Raw genomic sequence first — 16,238 nt, 5'->3', positions numbered from 1 at the left:
TGAACCACAAGGCCCACAGTTTCAGACACAGTAGCAGCAGCAGGTCCCTCATCATGTCCAGATGACAGCACTGAGGGTGTGAGGCTACCTCACGTACTCAGTTAGGATATTCAATTTATTCTCCACATATGAAAGGAGAGTTAAGTCCAGCCATTTGACTTCTTATGCCAGCAATAAGGCATTTTCTCAATACACAGGTTTAGTTAACACATGTTTATTATTTCTGGCTTTTACATTGGAAACTAAATGTCAGATCTATTGATCAAGTGATTATGTGCACCCACCAAGAAGGTCTTTACAGAGGACCCAGAGTTTTGTGCTCCTCTCTTGAATATGCCCCTAAAAATAAACAAGTGTTTTTCAAACACTGCCATCATTTGTTATGGACTGGCATCCTGTCAAAGCTGTAGCCCACCACTCGCAATATAAAAATGAGTAATGAATAAAAATGACTTTCCTTGCCCCCACTAAGACTACAGTTCAAAGTTAAGCATTTAAGATAAAGGAAAACACGGCTTTGGACAGATGACTCCACATATTTGTTCCCACAGGTAAAAAGCAATAAAGGTTAGACATGTATGTGCTGAGAATGGAGATAAGGTGGGGGTTATCAGATGAAGAAAATGTCTCACAAGTTCCTCTCTGAAGCCATCGGATCCAAAAACACTAGAGGTTTGGGGATTAGTTGGTGTAGTGCTCTGAACACAAAGGCTCGCTTTGGAACTTTAAAGATACATCCTTGCTTACATCCTATTTTTATTGTGCTTTTAAAGTTCAAAGAGGGGTACAGTGAATTTTAGCGTTCACAAATTCACTTCCATCGAAATAAATAAAGACAATAAATAAGGAGTGATGAGGATGATGATGACTCTTGTAGCTTATCTTTAAAGTGCAACTAGAACTGAGTTTATTTTTTAACATAGAAAGAACAATTGAAATGGTGTTCAGGGGTTAAAAGGCATCATGAAACACAAACAGGTACAGAAAGTGTTTGTGCTGTTGGGAAACACATACTGAAAACAAATATTTTCTTTATGTTATTCTATTCATACCCTTCCTCCACAGAAGCAGAACTGGCCCCGAAGCGTGAGGGGCCACCAGGGGAGGCCACCTCCTTGGAGGCTCTCCTGAGGGGGGACAGCGTTTTGGAGAAAAAAAACAGTCTCAGTAAAGACGAGGAGACGCTTCTAGAAATACAGGTATCTTTTGAACAACCAAGCGTTCAAATGTAGCTGAATGTCCTCCTTTCTCACCTCTGCAGTTAATTCATGACTGTAGCTTTAGGATGCTTCTGTATTTGACTTATAACCACTGGTTCCAAAACATTAAATTAGTTACACTTCTTCTCTTGTGTAACAAAATCTGTCATACACATTAAAAATGTAAAAAAAAAAAAAAGAAAAAAAGTCAACAAAGATGTCTTTAAGTCTACCCAGATCTCTTTGTTTTATTGTTCGGCCTCTTTATAAATTTCTTCTGCCTTGCATCACTTTAAGGTAATCTGTGTATGTTTGCTTTTTGTAGAGAGTTCTGGAGGCAGAGGAAAATGGGGACAGTTTCCATGAAGATGAAGAGTTAGAAGCAGATACACCAAAGAAAAAGAACAGGAATAGAGGCAAAGTGGGTAACAAAAATAAAATAAAATAAATATTTAATCCCATTGATTAAATATCCCTTATTGTAGATAAACCACTTGTTTTTCTAAATCATGAATAAGGCACCTGGCATTATTCGAGCAAGGTATTTGACTGCTCCCCTTATTAGAACTGGTAGAGCTGAGCAATAAACTCATCTGTTAACCACAGTCCATACATTTTCAATAGGGTTTAGATCAAGGCCATTCCAGAAGCATAACGTTGCCTGCTTTATCCATCCCAAAACCAGTTTCATGTGTTTGGGGCCATTGCTCTATTGGAACACCCAACTGTGTCCAAGTTTCAGCCATCTAGTTGTTGATTTGAGATGAAGTAGAAAATGTTGGAGATGGCCTTCCCTCCATCTTCATTGTTCCATCTTCATTGTGCATTACCTTAGTACCACTGACAGCTTAAAATAACCTCAGCGTGATGCTACCACCACTATGCTTTACAGTCACTATGGGTTTGAAAGCTTCAGTTTGACTCGTTCACACAAACTTCCTGTCTTCGTGGTCAAATAACTAAATCTTTGTCTCACCTGACCATAAAACTTTGGATGCAATCACTTTTAGAGCAGGGGTCTCTTTCTTGGTCGGCACCCTCTCAGTTCATAATATTATTAAACTCTTGTCACTGTCTACAGAGAGACTGGTGGTCCAGCATCTTCTGGTTTATAATAGCATTCACTTTTGGTGGTTCCTGGGTTGTTCTTATACATCCTAGCTGGTTTCCTCAGACAGGTTATGTGAGATGGTTGAAACTTGTACACAGTAAAGTGCTGCAACAGGACATGGAAAAGTTCAAAACTAGTTTTGGAATATGAAAAGGAGGATAACATTACGTTTCTTGAAAGGCCTGATCTCAACCCTAGTGTTGGGTCTATGTCAGGGAAAAAACCAATTCAAATAAACGGTTGCATATCTGATGAGAACAATTCCCAATAATCCCGCCTCAAAAAGTGTGTGTGATGGTGTGTGGTTGAAGCACAAAACCTGAATGGGGGTGTATGTATATATTGAAGCCCATACATATGATTTTGACAGTATGTGGAATTAAGGTGGAAATAAATAAATAAATGTCTGAAATAATATATTAGAATTAGAATCAGCTTTATTAGCCAATTGTGTGCAACACAAGGAATTTAACTTTGGTTTCAAGTGCTCCAAGCGTAGAGACATTAAGTATAAATATTTAAACTGTAGAAGAAATAAAATGAAGGATAAAGGTAACAGTGTTTTTTATTAATGCCCATAAATACTGTACATGGAAATTTCTCACAGGAACATTATATTTCTATAAAAGAGAGTAGTAGCATGAACTATACTGATTTAATTCTTGTTTTAACCTGTAATCTTCACAGGTGGACATGTATGATGTATATTTGTTGTTTCCTTGCAGAGCAGAGGATCATCTCGCAGAAGGACAGAATCTGTTAATACTGAAGACCAGGATAAACCTTACATCTGTGACAGTAAGGAGACACAAAACATGTCTCCTTAGTTTATCCTTTGCCTTGTCACCCTGCTGTTAGGATTCTGCTCTTCCTGCCGAAGTTCCCATAAAGAAAAAGAACTGAAATGTTCAGTCTGTTAGAAAATACACGTTGACGAAGAATGGATGTAGCTTTCTCAAATCTCTTAATGTTATCCCTCTGTTTGTCTGCTCCTAAAAAAAGCATGTAAAGGGACTCTGATGTTTATGTAGATCTGACCAGCATGCCACTTTTGAACCTGGACGAAATCCCTCCGGAGTTGGGTTGTTTGTGGACTGAACCTCATGCAAATCGGTCTCATTCCCATGTTATGTCTCATTCTGTCTTTCCGTCATGGTTTGCTTCTGTGTCTTCTCTGTTCCAGATAGGTACAAACAAAAGCATAACTCAAAAAAGGCAGAAGAAGGTATCTAAATTTGAACTTTTCTTACTCACAGCTCCATGGGCTATTGTAGTGATCAGCCTTTTTGCTACGTGAGCAGGAATGACTGAGAGAAAGCTTTTAATGCTGTATGCTTGGGCTTTCCTTTGTGGATTCAGTGCCAGCGCTGCATGACACTAACACTTTGCCATGAGCTTCTGTCGCTACTGGTTTCAAGTGCTGGTATGACTTCACTGACAGATGCATGTTTTGTCGGTTTCTCTAAAGCCGCTGTGATCTGCAGAGAAGGTTTTGCCACTACGCGCAGTTAATAATTGCTTTGCAAACTTTATGAATAATGAATCAGTTTCTTTTGGCCAAACTGAAGTTTAAACAGAATTGGCTCCAGCACAAACACAAGACTGTAAGGCACGGTGATGATTTGGGCTTGTTCACAGAGTGGCATGGCGTGATAATTGAAATTACTTCAAGATCACTGTGCTAATTTACAACTTCAAGGCAACAGCACAAGATTTAATATTTTTGGCATGGAAATGATTCCACATCAGTATTTTTAACATTTGATTAATGAGTTCAGCACAACTACGTGCAGGTAAAACAAAAGCATAAACAACCTAATGAGTTCAAGCTTGCACGTTCATATTTGTTGATAAAACATAATTGGTGTGCAGCTAAGAAAACCGTCATTTATTAGGAGTTAATCTATCTGTATGTCTAATGGTAGTTTTTATTATTAGGTTTCATATTTTTGCTGTTTTTGCTGCTCTTTTATTTTTCCATGTTCCTTCACAAAGCCAAGAAAGCCTTGTTGAAGTTCAAACTGGCCATTTACTTATCATGTTTCATCTGCAGTTTGTGGGAAGCGCTACAAGAACCGTCCAGGTCTTAGCTACCATTACACACACACTCACCTGGCCGAGGAGGAAGGCGAAGAGGAGAAGGACGCAGAGATGGCCCCACCGTCGCCTCACAGTTCAGACAACCACAAACGTAAGATGCAGCTCCTATTTCTGACTTTACAGAGGTCATTGCAAGGTTTCTACAAGCTATTCTTCATAAATATACTTTTTATGAAAGTAGGGATGGAACATCACTGTCAATATATTCCTCTTCTGATGTTTTCCCGTTCCTACTGACAGCTCAGAAGGGCTCTGATGGCACCATCATTCCCAACGACTACTGTGACTTCTGCTTGGGAGACCAGGACTCTAACAGGAAAACAGGGCAGGCAGAGGAGTTGGTGTCCTGCTCTGACTGCGGGCGTTCTGGTGAGTCTGCAGCTCTAATTTCTTTGGTCCTGTAAACACTAAAAGAGTTACATGTTTAAAAAAAATAAGAACTCAAAAAACGTCACAGCACAAGGTGGCAGAACTGTTAAAGACTTTTTGGCATAAACAATTTTGACAGTTTGTGCCAAAATTGAGATGAGTTGATCAGTACCACTGATACAAGAATGTGAAAAAGCATTTGCCTCCTCACATATGTCTTATACTTTTTTGCTTTTTGTCACATATGAATGTTTCAGATTAGATCTTAATATTTGAGAAAGATAACCACAGGTAATTCAAAATGCTGTTTTAAAATTATGATTTCAAAAGTAATTCTCCATCTTTAATGTTTATAGTTTTTTCTTTACACTCTGCCTGAAAGAGTGGTCATCACTCCTAAACAGAGTGACTTGCGAAAGTATCTACACCCCTTCAAGTATTATTATTATTTTTTTTACATTTCTTAACTTCATAAACCATAAACTTCAGTGTATGTTGTGTAGATTTTGTTTTGTGATAGGGCAATACAAATAGTACTCCCCGAGTAGTAGTAGTGATGTCATTTAGTAGTAGTTGTTTGTGCATTTGTATTTAACCACATTAAGTCAACCTTTAGCTGCTGCTACAGCTGGAAGTCTTTTGGCATACGTCAGCTCAAATCTAGAGACTTTTAAAAAATGTTTTAAAAATAAATCAATTCAGATTGGGGGGAGCGTGTCAATCAACATACATTTAAATTAGCCTTTAAGACCTTAATACCTGGGACTGAAGAGTAAAAAAACTAATTCCCAATTTTTAAACGTGGTATAATATCTGCAGCCTGGTTCAATCCTGCATGCCTCTCAATTTTGGCCCCAACCATCTGCAAGGATTAATACTTTTTGATGACACGTCATCACTATTTGTTTTATTCTGTTTTTATGGGGCCACAATCGTCTGCATCTCTTTATTCCACATTACCGCCTCCTCTTTGTTCATCCCTGCAAAACATATCTTAGGTCACCTACAGGAAGAAGACAGAAATATGAATTTAAGTGAATGGACTTTGTCCGAACAGGAGAGCAGAGAGATATTGTGCCTGATGCTTTCATGGTAGTATGGAAGAGGAGGAGAGAAGAAGGATGAGAAGAAGATAAACACTCCAGGTTGGACAGTGAGGCTTCTACATTTCATGGTTTTCAGGAGGCAGTACTGGAAGATGTTTGCTTCTCAGACCCTGAAGCCAACAGTGACAGCTGTCCAAATACAGAATTTTAAAATTAAGGAAGACTTATCTCCATGCTCCACTGAACTTGATGAGTGACCAGATTATTTTGCGTTCCTGGAATAAATGTTTCAACAAATATTTATGTGCTTTACATAATACAATGATCGTCATCACTAAATGTAGAATAAATCTGAACTGTCGGCTCAGCTAACAAAAGAGGAAAGGGAGTCAAGAGCCATTGCCACTCCGTCTTGCACTCTCTCTATGTTCCTGCTTTTACAAATAAAAAATCTCCATACAGTGTCTTGGAAAAGTGTTAAGACCACATTAACATTTTAACATTTAGTCAAGTTTGCCCTGCGATGGACTGGCAACCTGTCCAGGGTGTACCCCGCCTCTCGCCCATAGACTGCTGGAGATAGGCACCAGCTCCCCCGCGACCCACTATGGAATAAGCGGTAGAAAATGACTGACTGACTGACATTTAGTCAAGTTTGAACGAAAAAACTTTTTAGTTTATTGAGATTTTATCTGATAGACCAATACAAATAGCTCAAAATCATGAAGGGCAAGAAAATGGTCAATTGTTTCAAAATGTTATATGTGAAAAGTTTTATTTTTTACATACAAACATGAGAAATGTGGTGTGGATTTTTATTGAGTCTGCTTGACTCTGATAGCTCTAAATAAAATCCAGTGCAATCGGTTGCCTCCAGAAGTCAACAAATTAGCAAACAGTCAACATGTATGCCAATTATTCTTGGTATAGATACTGATAGGCCTCAGAGCTTCAATAGAGAACATTTGTGAACAAACAGAATTAATGACAATCAAAGAACACAGCAGAGAGGCCAGAGATAAAGTGGTGGAGAAGTGCAAAGCAGGGCTAGGATAGAAAAGACTACCCCAAGCTTTGAATGGCTCATGGAGCAATATTCAGTCCATAATTTAAAAATGAAGGGAACCAGGAGGCCATTTGTAACTCTGGAGGAGGTTCATAAATCCACAACTCAGGTGGAAGAATCTCTGGATAGGGCAACTATTCTTCATGCACTTCACAATTCTGGCCTTATGAAAAAGGGGCAAGAAGAAACTCATTGTTGAAAGAAAGCCATAAAAGTAAATTTCACAGTTTGCCACAAGTTGTGTAGGAGACAAAGCAAGCCTGTAGAAGCAGGAGCTCTGGTCAGATGAAAACTATGTCGCTTTTTGACCTACATGCACAAAAAAAAAAAAAAGTTACATTTAGAAGGTACAGAGAAGCTGGTCAGAGTTGATTGGAAGATGGATGGTGCTAAACTACAATGAAATGTTTTAGATTAAAGCATATTCATGTGTTAAAATGGCCTAAACAAATTTCAGACCCAAATTCACATTGGGACTCTTGGCATGACTTGAAAATTGATGTTCACAGGGCCCGGCGTAGCGGTAGATCGGGCGACCCATGTATGGTGGCTTCAGTCCTCGACGCAGCTGTCCCGGGTTCGAGTTCCAGCCCCGGCGATCTGTGCTGCATGTCCTTCCCCTCTCTCTCCACCATGCTTTCTGTCTGCTTACTTTTAGAAAATTACCAAAGAATACAGAGCATTAGTGCTGCAAGAAAATATATATATAAAAAAAAACATGTTCACAGATGCTGTCTGTGCAATCTGACTAAGATTGCGCTATTTTGCAATGAAGAATTTCACTGTCTAGAAATGCAAAGCTGGCAAAGACATACCCCAAAGGACTTGCAGCTGTAAGTGGAGTAAAGGTCTTCTCTAAAAGTTTTGACCCAGGGGCTTGAAAAAAAATCGATGCCACAGTTTTTTTAAATTTGTCACTTTAGGATTATGCACCACTTTGCCTTTTATGTGTGGCTATTCGGTTTTATTTTTTTATTGTTTTGAACTTTTTATTTATTTTCCAACATTCTTACACACCGACATGTATAACAGTCCAGGCTTGCCTGAGTACACATAATACATCTTATAGTTATACCATATACACTACAGACCAAACGTTTGGACACACCTTCTCATTCAAAGAGTTTTCTTTATTTTCATGACTATGAATATTGTAGCTTCACACTGAAGGCATCAAAACTATGAATTAACACATGTGGAATTATATACTGAACAAAAAAGTGTGAAACAACTGAAAATACGTCTTATATTCAAGGTTCTTCAAAGTAGCCACCTTTTGCTTTGATTACTGCTACGCACACTCTTGGCATTCTGTTGATGAGCTTCAAGAGGTAGTCACCTGAAATGGATTTCCAACAGTCTTGAAGGAGTTCCCAGAGATGCTTAGTACTTGTTGGCCCTTTTGCCTTCACTCTGTGGTCCAGCTCACCCCAAACCATCTCAATTGGGTCCAGGTCCAGTGACTGTGGAGGCCAGGTCATGTGGCGCAGCACCCCATCACTCTCCTTCTTGGTCAAATAGCCCTTACACAGCCTGGAGGTGTGTTTGGGGTCATTGTCCTGTTGAAAAATAAATGATGGTCCAACTAAATGCAAACCGGATGGAATAGCATGCCGCTGCAAGATGCTGTGGTAGCCATGCTGGTTCAGTATGCCTTCAATATTGAATAAATCCCCAACAGTGTCTCCAGCAAAGCACCCCCACACCATCACACCTCCTCCTCCATGCTTCACGGTGGGAACCAGGCATGTAGAGTCCATCTGTTCACCTCTTCTGCGCCGCACAAAGACACGGTGGTTAGAACCAAAGATCTCAAACTGCAACTGCATTTGGGGACACGTTCAAATTTTTCCTAATTGTTCGGACTGACTGACCTTCATTTCTTAAAGTAATGATGGCCACTCATTTTTCTGTACGTAGCTGCTTTTTTCTTGTCATAATAAAAATTCTAACAGTCTATTCAGTAGGACTATCAGCTGTGTACTGTAGCCACCTCCTGCACAACACAACTGATGGTCCCAACCCCATTTATAAGGCTTGAAATCCCACTTATTAAACCTGACAGGGCACACCTGTGAAGTGAAAACCATTTCAGGTGACTACCTCTTGAAGCTCATCAACAGAATGCCAAGAGTGTGCGGAGCAGTAATCAAAGCAAAAAGTGGCTACTTTGAAGAACCTAGAATATAAGACATATTTTCAGTTGTTTCACACTTTTTTGTTCAGTATATAATTCCACATGTGTTAATTTATAGTTTTGATGCCTTCAGTGTGAAGCTACAATATTCATAGTCATGAAAATGAAGACAACTTTTTGAATGAGAAGGTGTGTCCAAACGTTTGGTCTGTAGTGTATATCCGGTGCAAGTATTCTGGAAATTACAAATGAACAAATAATATTAATAACAATAAAAACAAACATACAAAAAAATAACTCATAAGGTGCACAGATCATTAAATGCAATTCCCCAAGTTGGTCCAACTATGTGAATAAGCTGATACTTAATAAATGAATGCAAAAAAAATAATGACAATAATATGCACAGGAGGAAAATATAGACTCCAAATAAAAATTCTATTACATATCAAGAGACATCATGATTCCATAACAAATCTAGTTATTGGTTTCCAGTTAGATTCAAAAGTCTCCAGCTTAAGTTGTATCTTAGCTGTTATCTTTTCCATAATGAAGACCTTTTCAATTTTATCTCTCTCTGCGATATCGGGACAATGTGGTCTCAACCATGTGGTAGTTATAAATTTCTTTGCTGTCAGCACTAGTATCCTCAGTAAAAATGTACCCTCTTTGTCCTTCTTTTCCCTTGGTATTACCCGCAATATATAAACAGTGGGGTTCAAGTTTAAATCAATCCCCAGAATATTCTTTGTATCTATATAGCTATTCGGTTTTAAATCTAGTATGTTGTAGATGGTTAGAAGGTGGCAGGAAGATGGTTAAATACTACACATTGCAAAAGTACCCAATAGTTTACAGTAACACATTTTTCCTCTACCTTAGTCTCTGCATTGTAGCCTCTTGGAGGTTTTCTCCCAGGATTCTCCTGCATTAGCTCCACCCTCCTACTCTCTGAAGAGCTTCTCTGTCCCTGCAGAAGAGTAGCCCCACAGCATGATGCTGCCCTCACCGCGTTTTACAGTTGGGATGGTTTTTAAGGGTGATTCGCAGTGTTAGGTTTCCGCCCAAAATAATGTTTTGCATTTAAAGTAACTCTTCACAATCACGCACTACTTTTTATTGGTCTGTCACCTGATATCCGAAATCAATAAACTGACATTTCCATTTGTAATGTTGCAAAAAAGTCTAATCATGGCTCTCCTTTGTGCTGTTTCCTACCTCTTACCTTGCTGACCCTCCAAAGGCCACCCGACGTGTTTGCAGTTCACAGAGAACATGATGCAGGCGGTGAGGACATATCAGTGGCAGTGCATCGAGTGCAAGTCTTGCAGCCTGTGTGGCACCTCCGAGAATGATGTATGTAACGTCAGGCAAAACCTTGTCATGTCATATCTGAAAATGTCTTTTCTTTAATGATATTGAGTGTGTGTTTTTCATTCAGGACCAGTTATTGTTCTGTGATGACTGTGATCGGGGATATCACATGTACTGTCTGAAACCTCCAATGACCCAACCTCCTGAAGGTGAGAGCCACTTTTACAGTTTTTTTTCCAAAGACAACAGTGGACTCAAACTATATAGTTCGTGTGCTTTATGTTTGAGAGAGGCTTCAGGCTTCAGGCTATACATGGAAAGGAGAAAAGGAAGATGATTGCTCACTGTTTCTTTACAGGGAGCTGGAGCTGTCACTTGTGTCTGGACCTGTTAAAAGACAAGGCCTCAGCCCACATAGAAGCTTAATGGGAATTGGATGCATACTACACAGTGCCATGGAAAAGCATTGATAGCCCTTGAACTTTTCTACATTTTGTCACATTGTTACCAACCCCTGAAAAGTGTGTCCTGCATATGTGTTCAATAACTCAAGTCAAAACCTTTATTCCAGATTTGTGTGCTGCACTCCAAAGGTTGTTCTGTAAACCGAATTTCCTACCTGATCTTAAGATCCCTGCAGCTCCTCCAGGGTTACTATTGGCTTCTTAACAGCTTCTCTTATTATTGCTGTCCATGCTCTGCCTGTCACTTTAGACAGACAGCCATGTCTCTGTAGGTTTGCAGTTGTATTCTTCCTGGTTTCAGATTATACTTCCCTCAACACCTACATTGCTGATTTGTTATGTTTTTGTAATGTTTTCCTATCTTGACTGTATTAATATTTACTAAGTATGTGACCTCAGAAGGGCAACTGGCTGCCCTGGATTTTTAAGGGTATCAGATTAAAGGGGGGTTCAATAGAAATGCATTCCACATCATGCAAATTTCTATGTGGAAAAGACATGTTTGCTTTTTCTCCCATGTCACAGTTCTGCACTACTTTGTGCTGGTCAGTCAAAAAAGACTTTAAGGTTTAGGGTTGTAATGTGACCAAATGTGAAAAATGTTAAGGGCTATACATTTCTTTGCAAGACACAATAAGTGTTTGTACATACATATTAGCAGTTTGATGTGCGCACACATGTGGAAAAAACACACAGAGATTGCAGACAGCTCTAGAAACACCCCCACATATACACATTCCAATACATTAGCAGGCCCAGGGCAGCATCCGGTTTAAGAAGAAAAAACCCTTTACCTAGCAACACTCAACAGATGCATATGTCATCAGTGTGCAACCTCAACCACAGGCCAGTGAACAGCAGGTCTGCCGTTCAAATACATCTCTACCTCACCACCCAGTGGACGTGAAGGAGCCAAGGCAGGATTGATAACCCACCGTAGTACATGTCTATGTTCAATTTAGATGATTTCCAAACTTTTTTCAGCTTATTTAGGACTTATATGATAGACCTTTAGAAGGTGTCTGCTAATCCCGAATCACTTCGTTTCCTCTCTGCTCTGAGGACTCCAGCTGGGACAAACCTGAGTGAGTTTGACTGATGTTTGTTTAAAGCGCTCCCTCCAGCTCTGCTCCTGTGTTTAGACTCTGCAGTAACATTCCTGTTTTATATCTGGGCAGACTCTGTGCAAGTTTTCCCCATTTTTCACTGGGTTTTGTCAAGCCTTGAAATGTACATCCAGAGCCGAGAGGAAACGGGTGATTAAAAAAGCCTCGACCATCGATCCTTTTTTTTAAATCCACGTCTGTTTTCTGTATCCTTAGAGTTAGTGATATTTGTGGTGCTCAATGGTGACTCCCAACAGATGATTTCACCTTTCTTTATAATTATTTATAAATTGCTGATAGTCGCTCAGTCTTGCTGTCAATGACTTCATTTACTATAAATCATGGGTTCCCAAACTGTTATTGTTCCTATCTCAACAAGATACTATTTAGAGTACAACTGTCTCATCTCTTACAGATAAATCACAAGATTTTCTCAATTTAGAAAACAGCATTGCTTAGATTATGTCCAAACTATAAAGGCATAAAGACAACCAAAACTGTTAAAATAACTCATCGCCTGCATCATCCTTAAACTAAAGCTTTACTTGGGATATGACTGAAAGATGGATAAACCCCAAAATTTTTCTCTTCTCTTCTCTTCTTTTCTCTTCTAAATCGTTTGATCTTGCACTAGAAGCTGGATTCTGTTAAAGTCAATGATGAGCTCCTATTAGTTTGTTGCCATAAAGTACAGCTAAATCCCAAATTTTAAGGTTGTGCAAATAAACCACAGAAATACATCAACTCCAAACTCTAATTCTGGACAAAAAAGTGTTCTTCATAATAAACTGTTATAGCAACTGAGATTTAGGTAAGACTTGTTGATTACATAGGGGGAAAAACTGCTCTGATATGCAACTTACAACACAACAGCATATATATTTGTTGGCATCCCTAAGGCAAAGATGTATACAATTTCTTTATCCTTACATACATTTATCTTTTGTAATAGTAGTAAAATCTCATACTGAAAGTTTTAGAAAAATCCAACCTTGAATTTGAATATATTTATTTAGTCAGCAAAAACACATTAAGAAATGATTCTTGTGGACACAGTCATTGGTAGCGCAATAATTGGCACGGCTGCTATTAATATTTTTTATAACTTTCGATTACTAAAACTGTTTTATCATAAGATTCAGGTCCCTTGACTGAGACAGAAACAGAAAACGCCCTTTGCTGTGATGACTGAAATATTAACCTTTGGCCATCTCTCAGTGCACCTCTGGGAAGTTCTTTCAAGACTCTTTAGAAAACCATTTCAGGAGACCACCTTATGAAGCCCATGGAGAGAATACTAAGAGAGCAAAGCAGTAATCAGAGCAAGGGTGGCTATTTGATCTAATTGTAAAAACTATTCTTTTTTTATGTGGGATATTTTTCCCGACGGAATAAATTGACTAAGATTATTATTATTATGATTATTATTCAGTGTGAGACAAATTCATTTTAAGGACCTTTAAGCATTCTAATCAGGGTCTGCAATGAGTTTGAAGGACTGTGTAGAGAAAGCAACTATCTAGAATACCTTTTACTTTTTACAAACTTTTTACTAACTTATTTTACTAATGTATTAACTTAAATCTCTTCTAGTCTATTCTTTTAAAGACAAACAAAAACAGAAATCCAAAATAAGTATATGGCTAGCAACACATGCGCTTACTGTTCATTGCTCAGTTGAGCTCTGCTTAGTTACAGTTCTGTTCAGTGTGTGTAAACAATCAGGTAAGATGTTACACCTTTAAAAAGTTCATTACAATTTCAAATCCTGTCTCTAGATTTTAGCCTTTAAAACAATGATTAATCAATCTGTCCTCCTACATGGAGTTGTTCATCACAAATTTGTAGCCGCTGCTGTAAATTTTCCAACGTGTAAATATGAACCTTAACCTCAGGCTCTCAAAGAAAAAAAAAACATTTACTTTAGTTTAAAACCCTTAAAAAAACGTATGTTTTTATAATGAGCAACGTTTGTCACCAATCGAATGTTTTTTAAAAACAAGTCTGACCATTAAGTACCAAAAAAAGAAGAAAAACAGGAAAAACAAATATTGTATTTGTGTCTTGTCATTGTGAGTTTGTTTTATGATACTGCTTTTGAAGGACAATCAAAATGTAGCAAAGAAACAATATAAACAAAAGGTTTTTATGTGCTCTTCTTTTAATAAGTCAAAGATGTGTTTTCGTATGATGTTATCACTATGTGGAGTGAAAATATGTGCTGTACTTTGTTAATCTAAACTGTTCAGTTTGTGTTTAAATAAAGACTTCTCCATAATTGTTTGATTTTATGATATATCTACAAATGCTTTCAGTGACCTGCCAATATATGCTTTTTATCTGCTGGTTCAGGATGGTTTCATTTTCAAGTAGTATCAAAACAGCTCTATAATTGTAACTCCAATTTGCTTCTAAAGTGAAACAATAGAGAATTAGTGCTAATAGCTTTGCCTGGAATACCTATAATCTTACTTGAAGAGTTACATAGTGGTATTTTTATTGCATTACCACAAGAGGTCAGTAAAGAGCTTCTGAGGATCTCTGCATATTAGCGGTTCTCAAACCTTTTCATTACAAGGACCACATTGGCAAATGCCACTTTTGAAATTACAACTTACTTACAACCCCTGCTCTTGTATCCAATATGACTGCCCTGCATGTAAAAATGACAATTGCAAAAAAGTTTATCTATTTCAACAACATGTTGGTACCACCAATGTACAAAATGCAGAAAAATCCACTAGATAGCATGTATTGCTAATGTTTGTCAGCCTGGTGACTGAGCATATTAATAATAATCCATTGACTTTTACTTCTTGGAACTGGAACACAGTTAAATCGGGTTTAATGCCATTCCCAGGCCCGCGTTTCGACGTCAGAGGTAAATGGAATGCAGCATAAATGGCCACAAGCACATGCTCTTGGTTTGTTGTTATCCACTTTAGTTCGTACAGGAAGTTTGTAAATTATTTTCTTTTGAGAAGTTTCTGATGACATGAAAATCTATGTACTTGGAAAAGTAATGTTTTGGCTGTTGCCCCTTCTTAAAGCAGCATCACAGTTAATACATTTTTATTTACTTGACTAATAATTGATGCCACTGACACCAGAATTTCTCCTGGGTATCACAAATGCCATCCGTGGTATGTGTTCCACAGTTTAAAAAAGCCATAGTACTACAAGTTTAGTGACAAATAGTTCAGTCTTCAATAGGTAAATGTTTTTTTAAAATCAGAAGTCATAGAACATGTTATTTTAGTCTTTTTAAACAACTTTTCATTAAAAACCCCATTTCATAAATGTTGATTCCATTTGACACTGTCTTCTGATCTGTATAGTTCAATGCTAACAAGGAAAGTACTAGACCCTGGAGGCCAACCAGGTGGTAAAGTTGAAAAACCAACATAGATGTTAAACTTTTATTTATATTGAGACTGATGTTACTGAATCATTTTTAAAGGTCTATGTCGGTGCTGTGTGTGCTCTGAAACCCAATTATTCAAAAATTCTATAAGAAATTCTTAACATTTAGATAAGTAATCAATGTTCCAAAACGTTGCTAAAAATTGGAGGTGTGAGACAGCGTCGTCGAAAGCTAGCAAGGAAATAGGCATTCATGGTTTTTCTTGAGAATGGGTTTAATCAGCATAGTTTTAAAAGATGCAAAGAGACACAATTTAGAAAAAGAATAATATGAAGATTTAAAAAAACAAATCAATAAAAATGTATATTTTTATTGATTTTTTAATGTTTTCTTTGAACCAGAGTCTCAGAAAAAACAAACAACGTAGTCAGTCTGGATGGGATTAACTTGGCCTCTACTAATAATTTAAAGAATCTTGATATTATCTTTTGTTGGAACATGGCATATAAACCCCTTATAACAGGTTTGTATGATTCCCTTTATTAGTTCCCTGTTAATTTCATAATAGAATTTAAAATTCTCCTTCTCACATATAAAACCCTTAATAATTAAGCTCCATCATACATCAGAGATCTGATTGTTTCATGAGTTCCAAACAGAGCATTCGTTCTGGAGCGGCCCCATCGGCTGAGCTATTGCTGCCAATACCTTCATCTTCTCTTTCTACAGATGATACACTTGACTCTGATATTATGTTTTTAACCTTGTCTCTCAGACAAAGCCAATGCAGGATTAGTTGTTGCAACCAACTATGTAACATATTATTGTTTATATGTTTAACAGTGTTTTTCTCCTTGGTGAAGCCACTAGAAGAGCTACTGCTTCCTTTAACTTTTTACTTTTTAACATAGAATGTACGCCTAGATCAGTGCTCTTTATTATTTCTTGTGTGTATGCTCAGT

The 16,238-nt window shown here is 37.9% G+C and overlaps 1 protein-coding gene across 2 annotated transcripts in view; it reads left to right on the top strand.

Moving 5' to 3' along the window:
- Positions 1-14,190, top strand: part of dpf3 (double PHD fingers 3) — a 32,571-nt gene extending 18,381 nt beyond the window's left edge. Inside the window, exons 4-12 of one of the 2 annotated variants that reach the window (XM_047388368.1) lie at positions 1,066-1,199; positions 1,525-1,620; positions 3,036-3,108; positions 3,494-3,535; positions 4,364-4,501; positions 4,651-4,779; positions 10,272-10,384; positions 10,470-10,551; positions 10,701-14,190. In XM_047388368.1, coding sequence (XP_047244324.1) covers positions 1,066-1,199; positions 1,525-1,620; positions 3,036-3,108; positions 3,494-3,535; positions 4,364-4,501; positions 4,651-4,779; positions 10,272-10,384; positions 10,470-10,551; positions 10,701-10,768 — 875 coding nt within the window. In that variant the 3' untranslated portion in view covers positions 10,769-14,190. The remainder of the gene's footprint in view (positions 1-1,065; positions 1,200-1,524; positions 1,621-3,035; positions 3,109-3,493; positions 3,536-4,363; positions 4,502-4,650; positions 4,780-10,271; positions 10,385-10,469; positions 10,552-10,700) is intronic. The other variant, XM_047388369.1, reaches the window with a different exon arrangement.
- Positions 14,191-16,238: the final 2,048 nt, after the last annotated feature.

This window comes from Girardinichthys multiradiatus, chromosome 15, assembly GCF_021462225.1.
Source record: "Girardinichthys multiradiatus isolate DD_20200921_A chromosome 15, DD_fGirMul_XY1, whole genome shotgun sequence".
NCBI classification, from domain to species: Eukaryota; Metazoa; Chordata; class Actinopteri; order Cyprinodontiformes; family Goodeidae; genus Girardinichthys; species Girardinichthys multiradiatus.
The sequence above is the reverse complement of the archived record's forward strand: the minus strand, read 5'-3'. Positions and strand labels throughout refer to the sequence as shown.